At 43.8% G+C, this 24,260-nt stretch overlaps 1 protein-coding gene across 12 annotated transcripts in view; it reads left to right on the top strand.

Moving 5' to 3' along the window:
* The first annotated feature begins 1,181 nt into the window (after positions 1-1,181).
* MECP2 (methyl-CpG binding protein 2) overlaps positions 1,182-24,260 on the top strand; it is a 71,418-nt gene continuing 48,339 nt past the window's right edge. For 2 of the 12 annotated variants that reach the window (XM_070257642.1, XM_070257640.1), the window contains exons 1-2: positions 1,256-1,365; positions 6,098-6,221. Coding sequence is in view for 2 of the 12 variants with exons in the window: in XM_023633388.2 (XP_023489156.1) it covers positions 1,304-1,365 (62 nt within the window). In the remaining 10 variants the exon portion in view is untranslated. Of the gene's footprint in view, positions 1,366-6,097; positions 6,222-6,665; positions 6,743-24,260 lie in introns of those variants that run through there. The other 10 variants (XM_023633391.2, XM_070257637.1, XM_070257644.1 and 7 more) reach the window with 10 other exon arrangements.

Genomic DNA, 24,260 nt, shown 5'->3' with positions numbered 1-24,260 from the left:
TCCATATGGGGGAATAAAATGAGGACGAAGCCTGTGGATATCTAAATAGCACCCCCTTCACCCTAGCTTTATCTATCTCAAAGCCTTTATTACTATGTGTCACTATATTATATACTTATTTGTATGTTTAGTATGAATCTTCTCCATAAGAATCTTAGTTCACTGTCTTGTTCAGTACTGTGTATCCAGAGCCTGGAATGGTGCCTGGCATATAGCAGGTATTTAATAAATGAATTGGGTGGGGGGGGGGGGAGCCAAGTCAGAATCAGAAGGTTCCTTGTTAAGCACAGAGTAGCACAAGGAATATCAGATGAATTGGATGATGGCTGGAATCGGAGTAATGTTTCCTTGACAAACAGTCCTGTCCTGATCAGCCCATTGGCTAAAACTTTTCTCATATTCTTAAATATTTTTCCGAAACAGAATTGCTGGATCTTAGCTCCCAAATCACTTCTTCTAGGAAGTCTTCTCTTTTCCCAGAGGCAGAGCTAACTGCTGATTCCTCTGTGCTCCCACTGCCCCTTCTCCACACCTCCACCAAACCATCTGGTCCACCAACGACAGGTCTCGTGTAGCCTTGGCATGCACCCTCTTCCTCCACCAGTTTCACGAAGGCCAGGGCTGTGATTCGTTGTGAGTTTATTCCCTGCCCCTGTGAGAGTGTGGCACAAGGCAGACTCAGATGAAAGAATGCAATGGGTAGGCCTCTTAAACCAAGGTCCCTGGGTTGGAACATCAGGCTCCACGGCAGGCAAGTTTGCTGTTTCTACTGAAGATGGTGACATTGAGAAAATGCGGGTGCAGTGAACCACTTATTGGAGCGTACTTTGTGCGTTTGTGGACAGCAAGTCAATGACCCGGGAGGGCCGCGCAATAAGGCGACGGGAGCCTAGGCCTCCACTTGCCCCAGCATCCGCAAGGGCCCATTAATCCTTAATATTCAAATTCCGCCCACTAAACCAACCCCTCCGCGTCCAAGCCGCCTCTTTTCCTCAAATGACGGCCGACGGTAGCCAATCAGCAGCTGGGCAGGGGGCCCGCCCCCTTTTCCCTGGCCGGAATGGACAGTAACTCTTGCCAATTGGCGGTGTCGCCGACGAGGCCCCGCCCTACCACGGCCGCCGCACCCAATGGCGGGCGGGCTCGCGGCGGCTCCGGGGGCGGGGCGCGGGCGCGCAGGTGCAGCAGCGCGCAGGCCGGCCGAGAGGGCGGGGCGCGACGTCGGCCGTGCGGGGTCCCGGCGTCGGCGGCGCGCGCGCTCCCTCCTCTCGGAGAGAGGGCTGTGGTAAAAGCCGTCCGGAAAATGGCCGCCGCCGCCGCTGCCGCGCCGAGCGGAGGAGGAGGAGGAGGCGAGGAGGAGAGACTGTGAGTGGGACCGCCGCGGCTGCGGGCGGGGACCCTTGCCGGGGGGCGGGGGGTAGGGGCGGGACGTGGCGCGGGAGGGGCCCGCGGGGTCGGGCGACACGGCTGGCGGATGGCGTCCCTCCTCTCTACCCTCCCCCTCCCGCCGCCGCCGGTGACGGCTCCCCCCCTCGGCCCGTCACCCGCACTTGCGGGTGACTGTCCTCGCCGTGGCCTCCCAGGGCCGCTTTCGCCTGGCGCCCCCCTCCCTTCCGTCCGCCTCCGGCGCGCATCCCGGCCCCCGGCCCCGCAGGCGCCCCTGTCGCCGGGTCTTCGCCTGTCGGGGCTGCGCGCGCGTCGTGCCCTTCGCGGGGCTTCGGGCCCGCGGCGACGTCGCGCGCCCGCGGCCCCGGCCTCTCCCTGGATCGCGCTCTCCCCTCTCCCTCCCTCGCGCGCCCCCTCTCCCGTTACTCGGCCCCCCCACCGGCGCGCGTGCGCAGTCCGCCTCCCGTCGGGAGAGTGCGCCACAAGGGCTCCTGCGTTCTCACCCCCGTCTCCAGGCTTTGCCTCCCCCTCCTTCTCGCCCATTCCATGACTTTCTGCCCCCACTGTGAGCTGGTCGGTCCACCATCTCCTTTCCCATTTAGCAAGAACAAGTAGGTGGGAATTATTGTCCACCCACAAAAGGGACTAGACATTGTGTTCCTGGTCCCATAACCCATCATAAAGAGGCGGTTATAGTTCCCTTCAGGAGCCTTGGGTAGGGGACTGTGTGTCCGACAGCACCTGAGGCTCCTTGGTGGGTGCGTGCCCCCAGGGTCTTTGGGGTGCTGTGGCCTCAGAATATGAGCGCCTTCCCATCCTCCCCCCTTCGCCAGGATCGTCCAGTTACATAAGTGGAGTGGGACATAGTATGTAACGGGCTCCCATAGTCCTGGAGCACGCCCTGCTCAAGATCACCAGTACCAGATGAGGCCACTTCATCGCATCGCTCTGGTTCCTGTCAGTTGTCCCTGAAAGTTTATTTTCTTTTTGGTTTGGTTGTGACCGAATCACCCAAACTGAAACTCAGGTGACTTTTACGTGGCGTGCCAGTGTTTCTGTGGTTTTGCACTGAAGACGTAAGGTCTTTGTGAAGACTCTAAAAAGATTGCTCTCACAGAGGAGACCGTTTATGACATTGCTAAGTGTGGACCCGAGGGGGAAAAGCTTGCTCTGGATTACCTCTGTGGCGGTCGCTCTGTGTGGATTGGTTATAGCAGAAATGGGCTCCACCACAAAATTGATATTCCTGACTCATGGTCAGGCAGATGTGTGCTTCTGGTTAATTTTCCAGGAACAGGAATGGGCTCTGCAGAGCCATTCACACGGTCTATCTCTCTCCTGTGCGGGATCATACCCCAAATTGTGAGATGGTAGGATCGAATTCAGGGGGTGGTTGGTGATCATGGAACCAAACCTACCAGCATGTGATGCTAAGTGGCTTAGACTTTGTGGGACTCTCACAAGTTTTAGGCATTTTGTTATACTAGAAAAATGAAGCATATTTGGGTCTTGGAAGTAAAACTCAGTTAATAGGCAATTATTACTCTAGAGGAGAAATTTGAGTTTCGTGGCTGGAATTTTTATCTGGATCTCAGTGACTTCAGTTAACAACGAGATTAAGCTGACCTTTTGGGTCTTTTGAAGTATGCTGGATCCTTACAAAAAAAAAAACCAGGGTCTGAATTTTTTAGGTCTTTTGGGAATTTTCATCAGAGATTTGGGGAAATAGGCTTATTTATTGGCATTTTAGGACTTCTACTTCAAATCCCAGTCAGGAAGCCTACAAAACACTTGCTTTTATTTTCTTACCCGGGCATGTCAGAACCTTAAAGGGCACAGTCAATCTAGTAGACATACAGTTTATTAAATAGGTTGCCACAGATCACCCATTTGTGGCATGTCAGCTAGATGGCTGATCAGTGAGGTACATTCTTGTCCACACAAGCCTCACTTGAGGAAGATTCCAAGGTTTGTACGTCTGAACCTGAGACGTGACAAGATGAGGGCTCTGCTTTGTTTCACATCATTGGCAATGCGTTTGCCTCCTCGGGTGCCCCTCCAGTTAGCTGTTTGTCATACCCCTAGCCCTTTAAACAGCACAGCTTCCAGAATATAGTTTCTCTGCAAAGTGCCTGGTGGCATCTGAAGTCTGTGTCCTAATAGTGTGAAGAAACCTTATACACTTTCTTGCTGGTGCTGGCCTGTCACACTGTCTTTTTCTTGTTACAAATTTGCCTCGAATGCTTTAAACCTAGAGTGCCAGGTCTTTATTTCACCTGATAGAGCATGGTGCAGTCAAACCTTTCTCTGACTTTTGTGCTGTTTGTATATTGGGAGGGTTAGAATACAATTTTGCCTTCTGTTTGCAATTTCCAGCCAGAGTCATTGTTTCTCCGCCTGCCCTGCCTATGAGTGGCCAAATCTAGTGGGGTGGGGAGGCAAGCTGTGGACTTTGACAGAAAAACTGGCTAGATGAGTCCGATGTATGTTGCCCCCACCGGAATACTCCTTCCCCCACGTGGAGATGGAATGAGAAGCTCGCTTCTTTAACCTAGAATAAAGAAGAACAGAGGTAAAATTGTTAGTCTCCGTCGCTAATGTACCTGCCTGGGACTGTTTGCATGATAAATGATGTGTCCAGGAACCTGTAATCGTTTAGAAAGTTGAATATCAGTGGAAATCTTTTAGTTAGCTAAGAGCAGTTTGTCTCCAGGCTGCCTGTGTTATCTATGAGGAGGAGAGAATTACAGAAAATATTTGACATTTGTAGTAACTGGTGTTTTAAGCGCACAGGGGGACAAACATAGTCCTAGACTGGTGGTAAGTTCCAGGGAGGATGGCAGGACACCTGCTGGTTTTCACTGCCCTCTGCACTGGTGACATGCGTGCAGACCAGCCTCGTGTGGTTGCCGGCAGACACAACCTTCTTTCTTGGGTAGAGCATTATTGCTGCTCCCACGGAACGACCTTGTCCTTGGTGCTTCTGTACCAGTCCTCTCCAGTCAAACTGCTGTTGTCACCACTGTGCCTTTAACTCATTTTGAGTAGGACAGATGTGAACGGGTTCCTCTTCCTTGGGCTCACTTACACAAAAGTTGTGCTCTTCTGCCTTTACCTGCTCTCTTCTGCCTTTCTCTTGCAAGAAACCTTTCCCTATTGAAAGCTTGATTTGCATGCCATTGCTTAAATACTTGGTTCCACTACTTTGATGGTAGGTGTGGGGAGGAACTGAGTAAGAGTGGAGATTTGGGGGCCGGCAGGGCAGCCCCACGCCCATATCAAAGGGGAGGTGACCATTCTGTTGAGAGAATAAAGCCTTGGCCTTTATAACTTCTTCCAGGCATGCTTCTGTTGGGTCTGCTGGCATAGGGTTTTGTCCTCACCATAGCTGTTTTGCAGTTAACTGCAGAAGTCTGGACTCTTGGGAGCAAGCCTTAGGAGGGGTTCACTTGTCTTCATTGCCTAAGAGCTGTGGGCATTGTCTATATGGACCTGCCAATGACTGCTTTATTGGGTTTTCACCTAACTGTTCTCGTTTGCTGGCTCTTTCTTTTCCCCATGAAATCTTGAGTTAATCAAAGATCTTAAACTTTCAGAGCTGGAAGGAACCTTGGTCCAGTTCCCTCAGTTTACAAGTAAAAAAAAAATTGCAGCTGTGAGAAGTTGTGTCTTTTCCAGAGCCTCCCAGCCAGGGTACCAGTTTGATTTTTATTATATAGCTAACTGAGTAATACTGTTAGCTTGACTTCTGGGATTTCAAAGCATTTTATGACTTGACTGTTTAAGGGAATTATAAGGCCTCTGCACCTCAGTAGATAATTCTAGGTACCATCCTGGTAGTTATAGAGCTGTAAAAGACTTGGTTGGTGTTGTCCTTCCTCTGGGTTTGAGTACGTAAGTAATTGTGTAAGTAGTCTCTAAGTTGTACACTCTAGGCTTTTTTTAGTCTGAAGATAAAAGTGCTACTCTTGGGCCGGCAAAGTATCAGAGATTAGCTAATATGGGGCAGTTTAGATTTTAACAGGGAAATGATGGTTATCTTAACGGTGAAAAATGTAATGACAAAAGTCCTTTTTTGAACGTGTTTTAAAGAAGAAGATAAACTATCAAACTAATAACTCAGTTTGTTGAATGTTGCACTTTACTGCTCTGAGAGGCTCTGACACAGACTTGTGGATTTGGGAGGATGGCTTTGGCTCTCCCAGGGCGCTTGGTTTCCATTGATGCAGTTTTTTTCCTCTCCGGGTTAAAGCCCCTTTCCGTGAAGTTACAGCAGCTTGTTCCAACTTCAGCTGCTTGAAAAAGAAGGGAGCCTTTGCCTCTGGATTTCACTTGTTCTTTTTGGAGTGACGTTTTGATGTTGCATGTTCTCTTGAACATGTATTCTCTCCCTGAGTATTTCTGTATGGCATAGTGCAAGAAATGCTTACCAGAGATCACCACTAATGGTATGCTTTATGGTGTCACAGTGTCCCTCAGAGGTGACAAGACCTGTGATAGTGCCGATTCTAACCCGCATGAATCTTTCCTTTATTTTAGCAGTGTGTTACGTGCCAGTCATTTTCAGTTTAGCCGTTGTTTCTAGCTAGGTCAGCCAGGAAATAGCATAGTACTTTGTCTATATGTTTATCTTCACAATGTCCACATAGCCCTGGGAAAGAGGTCGTGCAGCACAACGGGGGCTTTCAACTTACGGTTTTCTTTGTTTTAGGCTCCATAAAAATACAGACTCACCAGTTCCTGCTTTGATGTGACATGTGACTCCCCAGAATACATCTTGCTTCTGTAGACCAGCTCCAACAGGATTCCATGGTAGCTGGAATGTTAGGGCTCAGGTAAGTAACCTTCCTTTTTTTTTTTTTAGTATATGTCCTGGTTTGGCCATCTGTTTTTAAAAAAAAAAAAGGAAAAAAACAAGATATACTACTCTTGGACAGTATAAAAGTACCCCAAAGACTGAAGACATAACTGTGCCAAACTGTGCCATATAATAAAAAAAAGTCACTTCCCTGAGCCCTGAAAGGTCAGTTTGGGTAGGGTTACTTGGTAGCCACGGTGTGATCTGGGGGCGGGCGTCAGATTAGAGCCGGAACTGGTGATCTGCAACTTCAGTTCACCTTGAAGCAGGTCAGCTGAGCTGAGAGCGCTTTGACTGAGCTCTTCACCTGCCGCCGCCGCTGCTGTTGCCCAGTGGCCTTCAGCATGGTGCTTTGTTTGCTTTGTTTTGGGGTAAATGACTTCCTGGTCAACGTTAGTGAGAGGTGGTAATGCATTTTCAGACATGGGAACTGGTGTGTGGTCCTCTAGAAGGATGGCCTCCTGGAAGCTGTCAGCATGGGAGAGCCCACAGCTAATGGTACGTGCTTGCCGCGCTCCTCCCACGGGGACTAAAGAGAGCACCCAGACGCACGGCTGGCTCTTGAGACTCTAGAGCAGAATGAATGCCTTTTGAAAAGCTGGAGATCCAGGCCATTCAAGGTCTGATGCTCAGGTGCTCTGTCAGCTGCACTTTTGGCTACTTTGGTGCCATTGTGTAGACTTTAATTTTGTAAAAATGAATGGTTCCTTAATTTCTCAACTGTCAGGCTTAGTATCTCAAGCTTTTTTAAAATCAGTGGTCACTCCACGTTTGGTGTTTTGACACCTGGATTTCAGACATTTCGTGTGGTAAGGCAGAACGTTCTAATTGAATTTTTCCATTTCTTTTCCTAAGAAAAAATGTGTTTACACATAAGCTGCCATTGTGCTTCCAGCTGAGACTCCCAGGTAGCACTTTGTTATGTCTCTCTAGTGGTTTCTGACACCTCAGTCTAAAGCTGTGTGGACATCCGTAACAGATAGCCTCTTTAGGGACTGTTTAGGGACTACATGAGCGGCAGGGTTTGGGCAGAGTAGACCAGAAGGTGTGGAAGGAAGTGAAGAGCATTGCACTGCCTCCAAGTCCCCAATTTGGTTCCACTCCTCATCCTGTGACTCAAATTGTCCTTCCCCTTTACTGCTGTGGGGTGTGCTCTGGGCCCTGCTGACAGGACGTTCTTTGTACACCACGTATTTATGCTGGTGGGAGTTGTGTGGCTGGTGCTTTGTGCATTGTCTCAGAAATTGTGTGGACTAAATGTAATATGGGCAGTGAATGGGTTTCTTCTGGTGGATGCTAGGCCTGGGACGGGGGGCAGTTATGTTTTAACCGTCTTTTTCTCAGATTATGAACAGATTTTATAAAACAGGTAGTAGTGACTCTGCACAGTTTCTTCTAAGAAATGTAGAAAGGAAGAGATATTTTAAAACATATCTATTACTTATGAGTGGGAAAGACACGGCCATTTGACCTTCAAGGAACTTTGAAGGGAATTCTTAAAGGACAGAATCTGTCTTTAGTAGATAAGTGCTTGATATCTTATTACTTTTCTTCATTTCCTTTTTAAGAAATTATAAGAAATAATACGTGCTTTTGTAGAAAATTCAGACAATTTTAAAGTATACCAAGTAAAAAAGTGAAAGCTCCCCATTGCTCTCCGCGTCCAGTACCCAAAGTAACCACTCTTAATAACTTAACTTAGATCCTTCTGAATCTTCTTCTCAGGCTGTACAAATATGTACCTTTTGTATTTTTAACAAAATGAAGATGATATTATACATATTCTGCATCTGTTCCTGGGATTCATATCTCTGCCTCATTTCTGTTAAATAGCAGCGTGGTCTGGTGCTGATTTACTGTCCTGCATTTTCTCCCTATTGGTTTTCCCAATGGTTCACTATTAAGGATACTACTGGATTGAACTTCCTCGTGTGCCAGTCGCTTTTTGAAGAACGGCAGCCTAGACTTGGAGTTGCTGGTGGATATCACCACATCGCCTTCCAGGATGGCTGTCCCAGTTCCCACCACAGTCTGAGAAAGTGCCACTTCTCGTACCCTCCCAGAACTGGATATCCATCTTTTAAATTTCTGCTCCTTGGGTTATTACTGAGGCCGAACTTCAGTAATCACTGGCCATTTGTATTTGGTCTTTGTGAATTGTCTGTTTGTGTTCTGCCTTCAGTCTTCCATCAGGATATTTCTTTTTAAGTCGATTTGTAAGAACTTGTAATGTGTTAAGGATATTAATTCTTTGTCATCATGCAGATATGTTTTCTACTTTGTCATGTATCTTTTGACTCTGCTTGTCTTTTTGATACATAAAATTTCTGTTATGATTTCTTCTGTTGCTTTTATACTTAGAAAGTCCTTTCCTACTCTTAAGAACGTGTCAGTGTTCATCTATATTTTCTTCCTAAAAAACTTGATGATGTACTATATTCATACACACATATTTGATGCATAAAAAAGAATCTTATAGGTAAGTGGCTTGTTTTCTTTTTCTTTTTTTGAGGCAGATTAGCCCTGAGCTAACTACTGCCAGTCCTCCTCTTTTTGCTGAGGAAGACTGGCCCTGAGCTAACATCCATGCCCATCTTCCTCTACTTTATATGTAGGACGCCTACCACAGCATGGCTTTTTGCCAAGCAGTGCCATGTCCGCACCTGGGATCCGAACTGGCGAACCCCGGGCTGCCGAAGCAGAAGGTGCGCACTTAACTGCTGCACCGCCAGGCCGGCCCATCATATGGTTTTTAAAATACCTGTTTTTGTATTTAATTTTTGGATGAGATGAGGTCTGGAGCCCACTTAGCCGGTTGTGTCGCAGCCATCCTCTAGTCTTCACTTCTCTCATGTGCTGACTTCAAATTAACAAAGCATCTCTTACTTCTTTCTTTCTGAATTTCTTCTTTGTGAGGCTTGATGACAGGCCTATCAGCAGATAATCATTTATTCATTCACCCAGTAAATATTTGAGCCCCTGCTTTGAGTCAGGGGTGGTACTAGGCCCTGCAAGTGCTGCCTTCTCTTTGGGAGCGGGGCTACAGGGCTTGTGATGCCAGCGGCCCGGCTGCAGTGCTCATTCTGGAAGATCCAAGAAAACAGTGGATCTTCACAAAAGTAGGTTTTAGATAAACTAGGAGGCATCCAGAGCGGGTGTGTGTGTATGTCTGTGTGTTTTAAATTCTGACATATAAGTTAGAGCTTTAGAGTAGACTGCAACATAAGCATGGTTTGTTTTCTAACTCATGTAATTGCAGGCTGGTTTTGTCTTGAATTATGATGAGGGCTTTTTGCTGTTGAAACAGTTCTATATTCAGCTAGCTCGGTTGTGATGAAATAAAAGTTGTGTACTGATAAAAATGGTAATTTTCTTCTATGATGACTTTGAGTCTTTTCTGTAATAGCTGATAAAAATAAAGACAAGCTTTTGGCGAGTATATTCTTAGGGGAACAAGTGTAATTTTTTTGCAGCTTGCATCATTTAAATCTAATAAATGCCCTCAAAACTGAAGTGGAATCCTGATTTGGATTGAAATTTTTTTTTTTGAGGAAGATTAGCCCTGAGCTAACTGCTGCTGATCCTCCTCATTTTGCTGAGGAAGACTGGCCCTGAGCTAACATCCGTGCCCATCTTTCTCTACTTTATACGTGGGATGCCTACCACAGCATGGTGTGCCAAGCAGTGCCATGTCTGCACCTGGGATCCAAACCAGTGAACCCCGAATATTTTTACTTAAAGAAGTGATATAAATGATTTATGATTAAGGAAAAGGCTTCTTCTATAAGGCTGGGTTTAAAAAAGGTTTTTTTAATAGGTGTCTAGTACAGAATGAAAAAGATGGTTTAAAAGGTTAAATATGATAAAAGATCTCCTTGCCACCCTGTCCTCAGACACCCATTTCTCTCCCTGGAGGCAGCCATCATTACCAGTTTCTTATTTATGTGTGTGTGTGTAAAGTTTTTAAATTGTGGTAAAATATACATAACATAAAATTTACCATTTTAGCCATTTTTTTATGCTCTTTGGTGAGGAGGATTGACCCTGAGCTAACATCTGTTGCCATTTTTCCTCTTTTTTTTTCTTTTCCTCCCCAAAGCCCCAGTACATAGTTGTATATCCTAGTTGTAAATCCTTCTAGTTCTTTTTTTTGTCGTTTATTTTTTGCTGAGGAAGATTCACCCTGGGCTAACATCTGCTGCCAATCTTCTTCTTCTTCTTCTTCTTTTTTTTTTTTTTGGTATGTGGGTTGCCACCACAGCGTGGCCGCTGACAGATGACGAGTGCTGTAGGTTGGCACCCAGGAACCAAACCCAGGCCACTGATGGCAGAGCATGCTAAACTTAACCACTAGACCACTACGGCTGGCTTGGGGCGGTGCTTTCTGTGTGTGTGTGAGGAACATTAGCCCTGAGCTACTATCTATTGCCAATCTTCTTTTTGCTTGAGGAAGATGGTCCCTGAGCTAACGTCCCTGCCAGTCTTCCTCTACTTTGTATATGGGATGCTGCCACAGCATGGCTTGATGAGCAGTGTGTAGGTCCACGCCCAGGATCTGAACCTGTGAACCCTGGGCCACCAAAGCCAAGTGCTCAAACTTAACAACTATGCTACCGGGCTGGCCCCCTTCTAGTTCTTCTTTGTGGGATGCCACCACAGCATGGCTTGATGAGTGGTGTGTAGGTCTGCGCCCAGGATCCAGACCGGAGAACCCCGGGCCACGAAAGCGGAGCATGTGAACGTAAACCACTACACCACCGGTCTGGCATTTTTAAGTATAGAGTTTAGTGACACTAAGTACATTCTCATTGTTGTACAGCCATCACCACTGTGCATCTCCAGAACCCTCTTCATCTTGCAAAACTGAAACTGTCCCCATTAAACCATGACTTCCCATTCATTCCTCCCTCGTCCTCCAGCCCCGGCAATCACACTTCTACTTTCTGTCTGTATGAAATTGACTCTTTTAGCTACCTCATATTATTTTATTTTACTTTATTTGTTTATTTATTTTTTTGAGGAAGATTAGCCCTGAGCTAACTGCCGCCAATCCTCCTCTTTTTGCTGAGGAAGACTGGCCCTGAGCTAATATCTGTGCCCATCTTCCTCTGCTTTATATGTAGGATGCCTACCACAGCATGGCTTGCCAAGCGGTGCCATGTCTGCACCTGGAATCCGAACTGGCGAACCCCAGGCTGCCAAAGCGGAATGTGCGCACTTAACTGCTGTGCCACCAGACTGGCCCTATTTTATATTTTTATATTTGTGTTTATGCATATATTTTATGTGTGTGTGTTTTTACATAAGCAGTTAAAAACCGTGCACATTTGTGAGGTTTGCTCTTTTTAGTTAATGTATGTTAGAGATTGTTCGGTATCAGTTCCTGTAGAACCGTATCATTTTTAAGGATTGGGTTAGTAGTCCCTTAGATGTATGCACTGTAATTTACTTAACCAGTTTTCTGTTGATGGATAGTTACGTTTCCCTTGTTTTTTATTTCACTAATAATGTAGTGAATAGTCTTTTACATGTACCTTTTTGCTCACTGCCAAGTTTATCTGTAGGATAAATTCCTAGAGATGGGACTTACTGGGTCAAAGGATATGTGCGTTTTAAACTTTGATAGATATTGTTAAATCAAGGATGCCCTTTTAATTGGACAGTTTTAAAGAAAAGGGTACAAATGAGTAGATAAGCACGTAAATTTATGACTGCAATGCTATTTGTAGAGATTAGAGAACTGTTCATTAGGTTAGGAAGAAATAATTTTTAGCATTTCGCACTAGAGAGCAAAACTTCGGAAGCTTCCATATCATCAGATGTGACCTCGTATGAGCAGAACTTGTTTGGCAGGACCTTTACTTGGCAGGGGGAACTTCAGCCAGTTCTCATCTGTATATCTTGAAGAAAATGGAGCATTTTGATTTTGGTACTAAGTTGTGGTGGCTCCTTGGGACTCAGGGTTGAAGAGTCTCCTGCAGCTGCTGGATTTTCTGTCTCGTTTGCATTGTGATATGCATAGGGAATATCCTGGAAGTATTCGGGACCAGAGTGCTGTTGCTTCGTTTCTCTTTAACTGTTGTACTCTTTATGTGTAGAGCAGTCCTTTATTGTTTACCCTATACTGAGCATCTGTTACGTGTTGGTTACTGTACTAGATGCCAGGGACTGTCCCTCCCCCAGTAATCTTCTGGTCTAAAGGGAGATACGGACAGACAAAAAGGCCATTACTTCACAAGGGGCTAAATGGTATGATGAAGTACTGGCCACTGAAGGAGCGCGTAAATATTTGAGGGATCCCACCTAGACTTCGGGGTGGGGTCAGGGAAGAGACTTCTTTGAAAAGTGACCCCCAGGACTTAAACGATAAGGCAACATTAGCTAGTTCCGGAGAAAGTATGAGTAGGGGAGAGACCAGCACGTATGGAGGCTCAGACAAGAGAGAACTGTTTGGCTGGGTCTGAGGAGTTCGGAGATGAGACAGGTGGAGCAAGACAGGCCAGGGGGCTAGGAGTGGCTTCCTACCAGGGAATGCTGGTAGGAAATCAGACACAGCTGCACCAGCTCTGCCAAATAGGCTTGGCTTTCTTTCCAAGCTGCAGCACACTCTGAGATGTTCCTGAGCCCCAGAAGGCAGTGTGAGGCGCTCTTCACCATCCATTCTGTCCCCTTTTCACCTTGTGCTGCTCTGGAGGCCATCTGCTCTGAGCCGACTTCCCACCCACTCATCAGGGCCCTGGGGCTCCCACTCCAGATCTCTTCATGGAACCTTCTTTCCTTTGACTGCTACCCTGGGAGGCCCCGGGGACCCATAAGGAGAGGGCTTCCCCTTCTCCAACACACTTCATTGTCTGATACTCAATCCTGGGAGGAGGGCAGGAGCTTGGATGGCGTGTGAGTCAACTATGGTACCAAACACAGTGCTTAGTTCTTCTGATTTTTATTTTTTTTAAGATTTTTTTATTTTTTCATTTTTCTCCACAAAGCCCCCTGGTACATAGTTGTATATTCTTAGTTGTGGATCCTTCTAGTTGTGGCATGTGGACGCCGCCTCAGCGTGGTCTGATGAGCAGTGCCATGTCCGCGCCCAGGATTCGAACCGACGAAACACTGGGCCGCCTGCAGCGGAGCACACGAACTTAACCACTCGGCCATGGGGCCAGCCCCTATTTATTATTCTTTTACCAAGACTTTCATGGTGAAGGAAGCAGTGTGTAAGCAAGCTCATTCCTGTCATGTCAAGTACTAGGTCTACTCTGACAGCCACTGTGGCCTGTACTGCTGTAATCTCCGCAAGCCTGGGCTCGGGAGGTGGGGTCGGAGCCCTCCTCGCAGCTCCTCTGCCCTCCCTCAGGCCATCCCGACTCTTCTGCCTTTGAGATCCTACCTTCCCGCAGTCCTCCTGGCACTCTTTCGTCCCAGCCTCCGCACTTTGCTCGTGTGGTAGCTACTCGGGTGCTTTCCACCCAGACTTTGGAAATGTTAGCTGTTTGTCCTGTTCACATCAACCTCCTTTTATGGAACTCGAATGTGACAGCTCCAGCAAAATCTCAGCCCATGGTTGCACTTGCTGCCCTGCCTCCCCGAGGTAGCCCGTCCCTCAGAGGTGATGGGGATGCTTTCTATGCAAGCTTTATGCTGTGTTACATGTGACAACATATAACACTTGAAAGTGTTTTGCAGATTTACAGAGTGGTGTCCTCCTGTATGTAACATGCTGCAACTGGCTCTTTTCACTCAGTGCCTCGCTTTTGAGCCTGGTCCGTGTTGCTCTGTGCAGACCTTCACTCATTTTACATGTCTCCTTGTGCTGTAGACACATCTTTACAACAAAAGCCCCACCAGAGCCCTGAGGGAGAATGGAATTGTAGAGAAACAAGGATTGACATCTGGTTTATGTTTACATCCTTTGGTCCTATTAACTGAGGAGAAGATATTTTTGTTTCTGTGTTTGTGAAAGCTTTCCACAAAAAAAGGCATCCATTTTCTGGACTTATTAATCGGGCAATCCAAAGATTTTATTTTTAGATTTGAAAGAAAGCAAAGCAGGCTTCTGAGATATGCACATTTCCCTTCATTCCCATCTCCTTTTGCACACTCCATGTTGCTGCTAAAACACGAACTTGAGCACTTTTTAGCATGAGCTGACTTTCCACGTGTGAATTATTTTTGAAAACATTAAAGCATTTTGGTTTTTCTGGGGCTTCTAGTGGTATTTAAGTTTTGACATTACTTTGATAAGTTATATTTTAAATTTGCACATATTTAGTAACTTATTTTTAAAATGTTAATTTCAGTGTGTTTCTGGTTTTTGTGTTTTTGTAAATAGCAGAAGGTATTGGTCCATATTAAGTATTAATTTGCTCTAATATTTTCAGCTGTTTTTGGAATTATACTTGGCAAAAAAACAGACTGACGTCTGCAGTTGTAACAGTTTGTCTTTTTGTCCTTTTTAACTCCAGAATAAGTAATTCTAGTGAATTTTTTTCTAGGCTTGTAAGAACAGGGGAATGATTAAAGTTGTCATAATACTTAAGTAGTTAGGGAAGGTTCAAAGTCTTTTTTTTTAAGTGGTATCACCCTATAAAAGTTAATGTGGCTTGTAAGCAACTGTGTGAAATTTCTTAACCACTCTTCCAGGTTAAGAGAAAACAAATGAACAAAAACAGTATTTATTAAGGTCTTGATTTTTTTAATTACATCAGTAAAACATCATTGTAGAAAATTTGGAAGATGCATATGGAAATCACTCTGGAAATTCTACCATGTGGAGAAAACTGCTGTTACCGTTTGGTGTGTATGTTTCTAGACTGAGGGCTCCTACTCAGACTGGAGAATTCAGGGGTTCTGTGGCTTTGGGTGGGAAAAACACTCCATCTTTATTTTCACTCACCTAAAAATTCAGATTTCCCTGAGTGATGACCGTAGACTATGGTAGTATTACGAATACATGTGACTTTGTCACCACTAGAGATCAAAGATACTTTCATACCATATTATAGTTCCAGATATTTTGAAATATCATTTGTGCTCATTACTGCTTCAAACTTAGGGTAGTTATTAGACCCATCTCTAGATCTGGTTATTTAATGGTTTACTAAAGAAGCACCTACTACTCTAGCACTGATTCTCAAAGTATGTTGTTAATCGATTTCTATGCGTTTTATTTTATGCATTTCAAAACATTCTTCTGAGGAGGCGTCCAGAGGGCCAAAAGGGTCCATGGCAGAAAAAGATGAAGAACGCCTATTGTGTACGTACCATACAGCTACATATATAAGGACAGCCAGCACTTGAGTAGTAAGTGTGTAGGAGAAGGAGAGCAAGGAAAGCCCTAGAGCAGAGGTGCAATAAAGGGAAACAAAATGACGTTTAAAGCTTGGTTCACATTATTATCTCAGATATTTTTGTGAACACATTTAGTGTTTTACAGATACCACGCAAAGTGTAATGCAACTAAAACTGTTTAAGAACACTTAATACCACATAAATTGCTTAGTAAATAATAGCCTAAAAGTTACCTTTGCTGTTGGCATTTTAAACATCCTTTAAAAGTCTTCTTTATGCACCCATGTGCGTGCATACATATTGTTTTAGATAAATGGGATCATGTAATATGTGCTGTAGTAACTTCCCTTCTCTCCTCAATGATATTTTGTAGATGTCTGTCTATGTTGGTAAAAATAGATTTGTGTCATCACTTTTCCCTAAAATAAAAATAACGTAATTGCATCTTCTAATTACAAAAGCAATATCTGTTCAATGAAAAAAAATGTTTAGAAAGTATAGAAAGGGGAAAAGTAAGAATTGCCCATAAATCTGCCATCTACAGATAGATGATGTCTGGATAATGTCTTTACATCATCATTTTTAATGACTACATGACATCGCATTGATGGCTAGGCCTTGATTTAATTAGGGGCATTTCCATTGTTTCTGCGTTTTTAGTGCTCCGAATGACGGGCACAGCTGTGTGCTGACGATTCTACTGTGTGCCTGCATCTTTAACCTCCCTCTTGAGCCCCACGTTGGATGGCCTCTTCAGTGTTTCCACTTGAGTTGCTCATAGACATCTCCAACTTAACAAGTCCCAAACAGAACTCTTGCTTTTTTTCCCCCCTTCAAATCTACTGTTCCTCCTGTCTTTTCTATCTCTAGTAAATAACATCAACATCCACTCAGTTACCAATCCAAAATCATAGGAGTTGACCTAGATTCTGCTCTTTTCCCTCACCTTCCTCTGTTTCACCAGCAAGTCCTGTGGGGCTCTACATTTAAAATGTACCCCAGAACTAACCACTTCTCACCATCTCCACTGCTAAGACCTCAGTCCAAATCACAAGTCATCTTTCAGATGGATGCAGCAGGACTTTGGGTGACATATTGTACAGCTTCCTCACCGACACTCATGAAACACTACACATTTCATAGGACTGTTTGTTATAATGACACTCAATTGTAAATAGTAGGATTGTTCCATGTTTAATAACTTTTTCATCTGGCCAATACAATTCAGTTTAAGTACGGAGTTTCTTGCTGCTCCATGCTGAAGGATCTACAGTTCATTAGGTTGTCATCCAACCATTCATTACATGATGGAGTCAGGCGGCTACAGTACTCTGGGTACTGTGATAGGCAGGCTGTAGGGTGACTGAGACAGATTGGTACCTTTCCTCCTGGAGCTTAAGTTTGGTGGGCAAGATAGACTTTAAGTAATTCACAAGTAATTGTGTAATTACAACGGATTAAGTGCCTTGAAGGACAAGTATGGGGGGGGCTCGCTGTGACCGTGTGTTATGGGGGAACAGCTCAGTCTTGGGAGGGAGAAGGAAGCCTGCTCTAAGGAGACAGTGCTCAAGCTGGGAACCAAGGGGTGAACAGAAGTGGGCAAGGCACAGAATGGAGCAGGGCTTTCTTGACAGAGAAGAGCATGTGTGAAGGCCCTGAGTCTGGCAGGAGCTTAGCTCTCTGAGGCACTTGAGAAGCCCTGTGTGGCTGGAGCAGAGTAGGGTTTAGGGGGTGTCATTGATCTGGGCAGAGAAGTTGAACGGGCTGGGTGCAAGATTTTTGATGTTGACGTCAGAGCAGTAGGAAACTATTGAAAGCTTAGGTTGTTTTGTGTTCTGAGTTTTTATCAAAATATTACAGCCACTCGATAACAGCATAACCTCTCTCAAAAGAGGTTGGTGAAAACAAGTCTGCCCCTTCCCCTTCCTCTTCCATGACCCAGAGATGACGGCTTTTAACCATTTCTACTTTTAGTTTCTTTGATGGTTACCTCAAAACTAAATCATATGCTTATACATCTTTCTTGATTTGCCACTTTGGGGAATTAAATTAACTCCCTGAAATGAAGGAGGACGACTTAGCTTACATCACCTCCCATGTTGAGATTCATATTTACATTTTCTCTAACTTTAAACAGAGTTCCTCTTCCATCAACTTTAGTCTAGATGACACTTCCCCTCTGTATAAGATGAGGATATTAATGACCTTGCTTTTCCTTCCACCTTCCCGCCTCCACCGCTTCTGCCTCCTGAGAGCTATATGTGACCGTATCTGTTCTTAAAATTGTTTTTGCTCTGCCCTGCAGCCACATCCAAGTGGTCATAGGTTAGTTCTAACGTTGAAAACCAGTCAACACCATTGACGTTATTATGCATATACGAATATTGTTCACTGTGGGGCCAAATAAATGCTAGGATTGCATTTCCTTTCTAGGTCTGGGTCACAATCGCTGAACCACTCAGAGGAGAAAGACCGATCAAAGTCAAATGAATTCTCTTTTCTTAGTCTCCGTCATCGGCTTAAAATCCTAAATCCTCGCCAGAATTCACCCTGCTTTGTATTTGGACCTTGATTTTCTTGTACAACTCTTTTTTTTCCCCACTGTTTCTGATTGCCTTTCGCTTTTCTTTTTTAAGATTGGCACCTGAGCTGACATCTGTTGCCAGTCTTCTTTTTCTTCTTCTCCCCAAAGGCCCCCCGTACATAGTTGTATATTCTAGTTGTGAGCGCCTCTGGTTGTGGCATGTGGGATGCTGCCCGAGCATGGCTTGATGAGCGGTGCCATGTCTGCACCCAGGATCCAATTGGAGAAACCCTGGACCGCCTGAAGCAGATTGCGTGAACTTAACCACTTGGCCACGGGGCCGGCCCCTTGCTTTTCTTTAATAGTATTCCCTGATCTTGTTGTAAAATCCTCTCAGCCATGCTGCTTTTTTCCCTGTGATTTTTGCATTTTTCCTCCAAAGGCCTTACTCTCAGAACTCTCTTTCTTTCTCTTGCAATCTGGACAAGTACTTGCTCGCTAAGGTTGTACACAGCTGCCACCTGGATCTTCCCTTCTCTGAGCTCTTGGGTTGGGGCCACTATTTCCCAGAACCCATATCTTTTACTTGGTTTACTCCTTGTTTTCTGGAATACATCTTTAAATAACTTGCTAAGATAGGGCACGTGGGTAGTAAACTGTAGTGGACACTGTTTTCACTTACCCATATCCATTTCCTCTTTCTCTGTTCCTAACAGGACCCTGGTGTTCACCTTTCCACCTTATTCCCAACTCCAGCGAGGATCCTTAAGTCATTCTGCACATTGCATTCCCTTGGCAACTGTTATTGATCAAGGCTGGACCTATGATCTTAGTTGGTCCACTCAGACTGAAGGGAAGGGCTTTCATGGCATGTTCAGGGAAGGGTTTTTCCCCCTCACTGGATATAAATAAGGAACGTGCTGCTGGCAGTGTGTACCTCAGACAGAGGGACAAAGCCTGAGAACAGCGCTTCCTCACCAAGGATGATGGAACAGAGAGACAGGAGGAACCTTGGCCCTGCCCCAGCTCTGGGCTTCCAGTTACATGAGAGAATATATTTCTTATTGTGTAAGCCAGTTTGAGTTGGCTTTTGTGTTTCTTAACAGCCGAAAGTGTTATAACAGACGTGTCTTCTGAGTGACTGGTTGTCAGAAATGCCTTTCTTCTGCTCTTCTACCAGATTGGCTGAACGTAGGATTCCAAGTTGAAAATCATTTTCCCTCCTGTCTGTGCCGGTCTTCCTCCATTTTGTATGTGGGATGCTGCCACAGCATGGCTTGATGAGCGGTGTGTAGGTCTGTGCCTGGGATCTGAATCAATGTACCCCAGGCCACTGAAGCCAGGTGTGCAGACTTAACCACTATGCTACTGGCTGGCCCCTGATTGTAGTTCTTTTGTAGGTGGCCTTCTTTTCTCTCTCCTTTCCTGGAGAATTTTTAGGATCTTTTCTTTTTATTTAGTGTCCTGAAATTTCATAAGAATGTGTCTAGAGTTGTGTCTTTTTCATTCACTGTGCTGGAGTCATTCAATCAGAATACTTTTGTCTGTTGTCAACTCTTTTTTAAAAAAATACGTTAGTTTCTATCCTTCCAATTTCCCTTACTTATGGAGATTCCTGTTAACTTAATTTTGAACTTCTTATATTGGTCCTCTGTCTTAGCCTTCTCTAATATTTTCCATTTGTTTATTTATTTATTTATTTATTTGCTCTGAATTTTGGAAGATCTCCTAGACTTTTTCTCTCCCTTCTGTTAAGTTCTTTATTTCAGCCAAATCTTTTTTTCTAACTTATTGGGAAGCCTGTGCACCCACTGCCTAGATCCAATGATTGTTAATATTTTGACATGTTTTCTTGGTCTGTATAGATATGTGCATTTTTATACCTTTTTGCTCACCGTTTGAAAGGAATTCACAGACATCATGACATTTCATCCCTAGCTGTTTGGGCTTATGTCTCCTAAAAGTAAAGACATTTTCCAATAAAAGCACAGTGCCCCGAGCACATCTAAAAAATTAACAATAATTCTCTAATGTCATCAGACAGCCGTTTCAAATTCTGATTTCCCCGAAATGTCTCTTATAGCTGTTTGGTGGGGGGGAGCTAGTAAGCAATTAGGATTTATACCTTGCATTTGAGTATGCTTCCTTTGTCTCTTAATAAGAACAGCCTCCCTACCTCCAGTCCACCTGTGACATAGACGTTTTTTTTAAAGATTTTATTTTTCCTTTTTCTCCCAAAACCCCCTGGTACATAGTTGTGTATTTTTAGTTGTGGGTCTTTCTAGTTGTGGCATGTGGGATGCTGCCTCAGCATGGCTTGATGAGCGGTGCCATGTTCACGCTCAGGATTCGAACTGGCGAAACCCTGGGCTGCCGAAGCAGAGCACGTGAACTTAACCACTCGGCCATGGGGCCAGCCCCTAGACTTTTTTTTTAAATCAATTCTTTTTTTTTTTTTTTTTGAGGAAGATTAGCCTTGAGCTAACTGCTGCCAATCCTCCTCTTTTTGCTGAGGAAGACTGGCCCTGAGCTAACATCCATGCCCATCTTCTTCTACTTTATACGTGGGATGCCTACCACAGCATGGCTTTTGCCAAGTGGTGCCATATCCGCACCTCAGATCCAAACCGGCGAACCCTGGGCCACCGAGAAGCGGAACATGCGAACTTTTACTGCTGTGCCACCAGGCCGGCCCCTAATCAATTATTTTGACATAGACTTTTTGAAGCAACCAGCCCAGTTGTCTTAAAGAAGACCCACATTCTAGATGTGTCTCTTTTCCTGTTTATCCCTTATATTAATTGTAAATGAGAGGTAGGTTCTGCTAGCTTGTTTAGGTAAACATTTTGGACAAGAATATTTCATGTTAGCGTCAGATTAGGAAGCACATACTGGCTGGTTCCCCCGTAGTTTGTGATGCTGCATTTTACCACTTGGTTGAAGAAGGAGATGATTTCCACATCTTTCCATTGCAGTTGTCCAGTTTTCCTATTGTAATTGTGTATGTAATCTGTGGTGTGATGCTTTGGCACCATACAAAGATCCTGTTGCCCAATAGCCATTCACCTAATGGTTTTAGCATTCATTGATGACCCTTGCCTGGATCTATTATTACATTGGGGGTTACAAAATGATGGATTTTCTAATTCTGTCATCTTTTCTACATTTAATATTGGTATTCCTCTGTAAAGAAATTTCCCTCATCAAGTAAGGGGGAACTGTATTTTCTCCCAAAAAGACAGTATAAATGCTGAATCTTTGCCTTTAATTACTAAACTAATGACTAAATTCCAGAATAAGGAGTTGGTGTAATAGTCACCTCAAATGGTGGCAAAATATTTGCTGTTGTGTTTTATCTTCTCTTTCATGTCAGTATGGACTAGTGAAGTTTTATTTATTGGATGCTTTACAATTCAGGTGCAGTCACCTTTTTTTTGATCAATTTATTGTAAATTTGGTCAGTGAGAGTCCCTTCATGCTGGCACCTGTGTCCTCTTGGCATTCCCTCATTAATTAGTCTTTGAGCAATTCTTTGCTTTCTGGCACAAGACATTGCATCCCACAGTGTGCTTTTCCTGCCCCAGAACTGGTTCCAAGAGTTCTGGTTCCTTTTAGTGGGAAATGATATTTAGAATCCAAGATTTGAGTGCTAGATATAGTCATTCTTACTGGAGTGAAATTGCGTCTAGGCCCTTTCAGTGGACAAAGCTAGAAAATACATTGAAAAAAAATTTAAACTCATGAATACACGATGATATCTTCTTTGGAAATTTAACATTAGAGGGTTTGTCTTTAACTTTTAATTTATCCTTATATATCTTTCTCTTACACTGAAAATGTTGATTCCTAATTAACATTAACATAGTTAATTGTTTGTCTTACCTTGTAATATATATAAAATAGTTATAAAATTGTACAAATATTATCTCTAACAATAAAAATGCGAAATGAAGTTCAAGATTTCTTTTTGTGCTTAGGATATATCTCAGTAAGGATGCAAAATCAGGATTATTGTGTTCAAAAGTTGCCTGGGGGATTTGCTTCTGGTAGTAGTGAAGTAGCCCATTTTGGACTACCCCTCTTGCAGGTAACACCTAAAAACTTTGGACAAAAATTAAAAACAACTTAAAAAGGCACTAGAATGTACCTAAAAGTAGGTAGAAACTGGAAGGAAGTTGATACTTGGAAGATGGGAACTGCATTAGGTGAATTTCCTGTTTGTGATGGTTTTTCACCTGAGAGAGTCCTAGTGAGTGCTGCTGCGGGGAGTCTGAGACTTGGATAGAGACCCACAATCTCAGGGGTTGAGGAATCAAGAGGACAGAGTTCAGAGCAACCACAGCAGCTGGAAACTTGGGCAGAAGTCCTGGAAAGCAGGTAACCACAGGCAAGGGACCCAGATTCTTCATATAAACTCTGCTGAGTTCCAGTCTAGCTAAGGCAAAAGAAATAAACAGAGATTTCAGCTGCTGCCCACCATAGGGAAGACAGTTTGGAGTTTGAGTTCTATCAAGTTAACTGCCTGCTAAAATAAAAAATCAGTACTCTTCATTGGAACATAGCAGAATCTGAAGTCTGACGGTGTATTACTCACAATGTCTGGACATTTGAAGAAATAGGAAAATGTGACTCTTACTCAAGGGCAAGAGTAAGCAAATTTTTTTCTATGCATAGTAACTATTTTAGGCTTTGCAGGCCATACAGTCTCTGGCACAACTACACAACTCTGCTATTGTAGTGTGAAAGCAGTTATAGTATGTAAACAAATGGGCATGGCTGCATTTCAATAAAACTTTATTTACAAAAACAGGCAGTGGGGCAGATTGGGCCTGCAGGTCATACTTTGCCCACACCCATTCAAGAGAAAAGACAATCAATGGTAATCTATCCCAGGATGACCCAGATGTTGGGATTAGCAGAGAAGGATTTTAAAGCAGGTGTTGTAACTATGCTCAAGAACATAAAAGAAAATATACTCATAATGAAAGAACAAATCAGTAGTCCTAAATCCAATCCGATCAATAGTTACATTAAATGTAAATGGACTAAGCATTTCAGTTAAATGGCAGAGATTGTAGACTGAATTAAAAAAGCAAGACCAAACTATGTGTTGTCTATAAGATAAGCACTTTCTTTCTTTTCTTTTTTGAGGAAGATTAGCCCTGAGCTAACATCTGCTGCCAATCCTCATCTTTTTGCTGAGGAAGACTGGCCCTGAGCTAACATCCGTGCCCACCTTTCTCCACTTTATATGTGGGACGCCTGCCACAGCATGGCTTGCCACGCGGTGCCATGTCTGCACCCAGGATCCAAACCGACGAACCCCGGGCCACCAAAGTGGAATGTGCAAACTTAACCACTCCGCCACCGGGCCAGCCCCCAAGATAAACACTTTCAATGTAAAGACACAGCTAGGTTGAAAATAAAAGGATGGAAAAAGATATACCATGCAAACAGTTAGCATTGGAAAGCTGGAGTGGCAATACTAATATCAAAAAAACCAGACTCCAAAACAAAGGATATTACCAGTGATAGAGACACATTTCTTAATGATAAAAGGGTCAGTTCATCAGGAAGACATTAACGGTCATAAATGCGTGTGTATGTAATTACAGAGCTGCAAAATACATGAAGAAAAATTGGCAAAATTAAAGAGCGAAATAGACAAATCTGTAATCATACTTGGCAATTTTAATACCTTTGTCTTGGTAATTGATAGGACAAAACAGAAAAATCAGTAGGGATGTAGAAGATCTGAACATTACCAGCCACCTTGACCTAATTGACATTTGTAAAATAATGCACTCAACAACTGCAGAACACACATTCTATTCAAGTATACATGATACAGTTCAACAACATATCATTTACTGAACCACAAAACAAGTGTCTGTAAATTTCAGAGGCTTGAAATCCTACAGATTATGTTCTTTGATCAGAATGAGATTAAATTAGAAATAATAACAATAAGATAACAATAAGATCTAGGAAAATCCCCAAATATTTGAAAATTAAACAACACATTTCTAAATAACCCATGGATCAAAGAGGAAATCACAAGAAAAATTAGAAAAGATTTCAAGCAATAATGAATTATAATGAAAATAGAACATATTAAAATTTATAGAATGCAGCTAAAGGAGTACTTAGAGGGAAACTTATAGCTTTTATAAAATGCAGTTATTAGAAAAGAAGAAAGGTTTA

Source organism: Equus caballus, chromosome X (assembly GCF_041296265.1).
Source record: "Equus caballus isolate H_3958 breed thoroughbred chromosome X, TB-T2T, whole genome shotgun sequence".
NCBI classification, from domain to species: domain Eukaryota; kingdom Metazoa; phylum Chordata; class Mammalia; order Perissodactyla; family Equidae; genus Equus; species Equus caballus.
The sequence above is the reverse complement of the archived record's forward strand: the minus strand, read 5'-3'. Positions and strand labels throughout refer to the sequence as shown.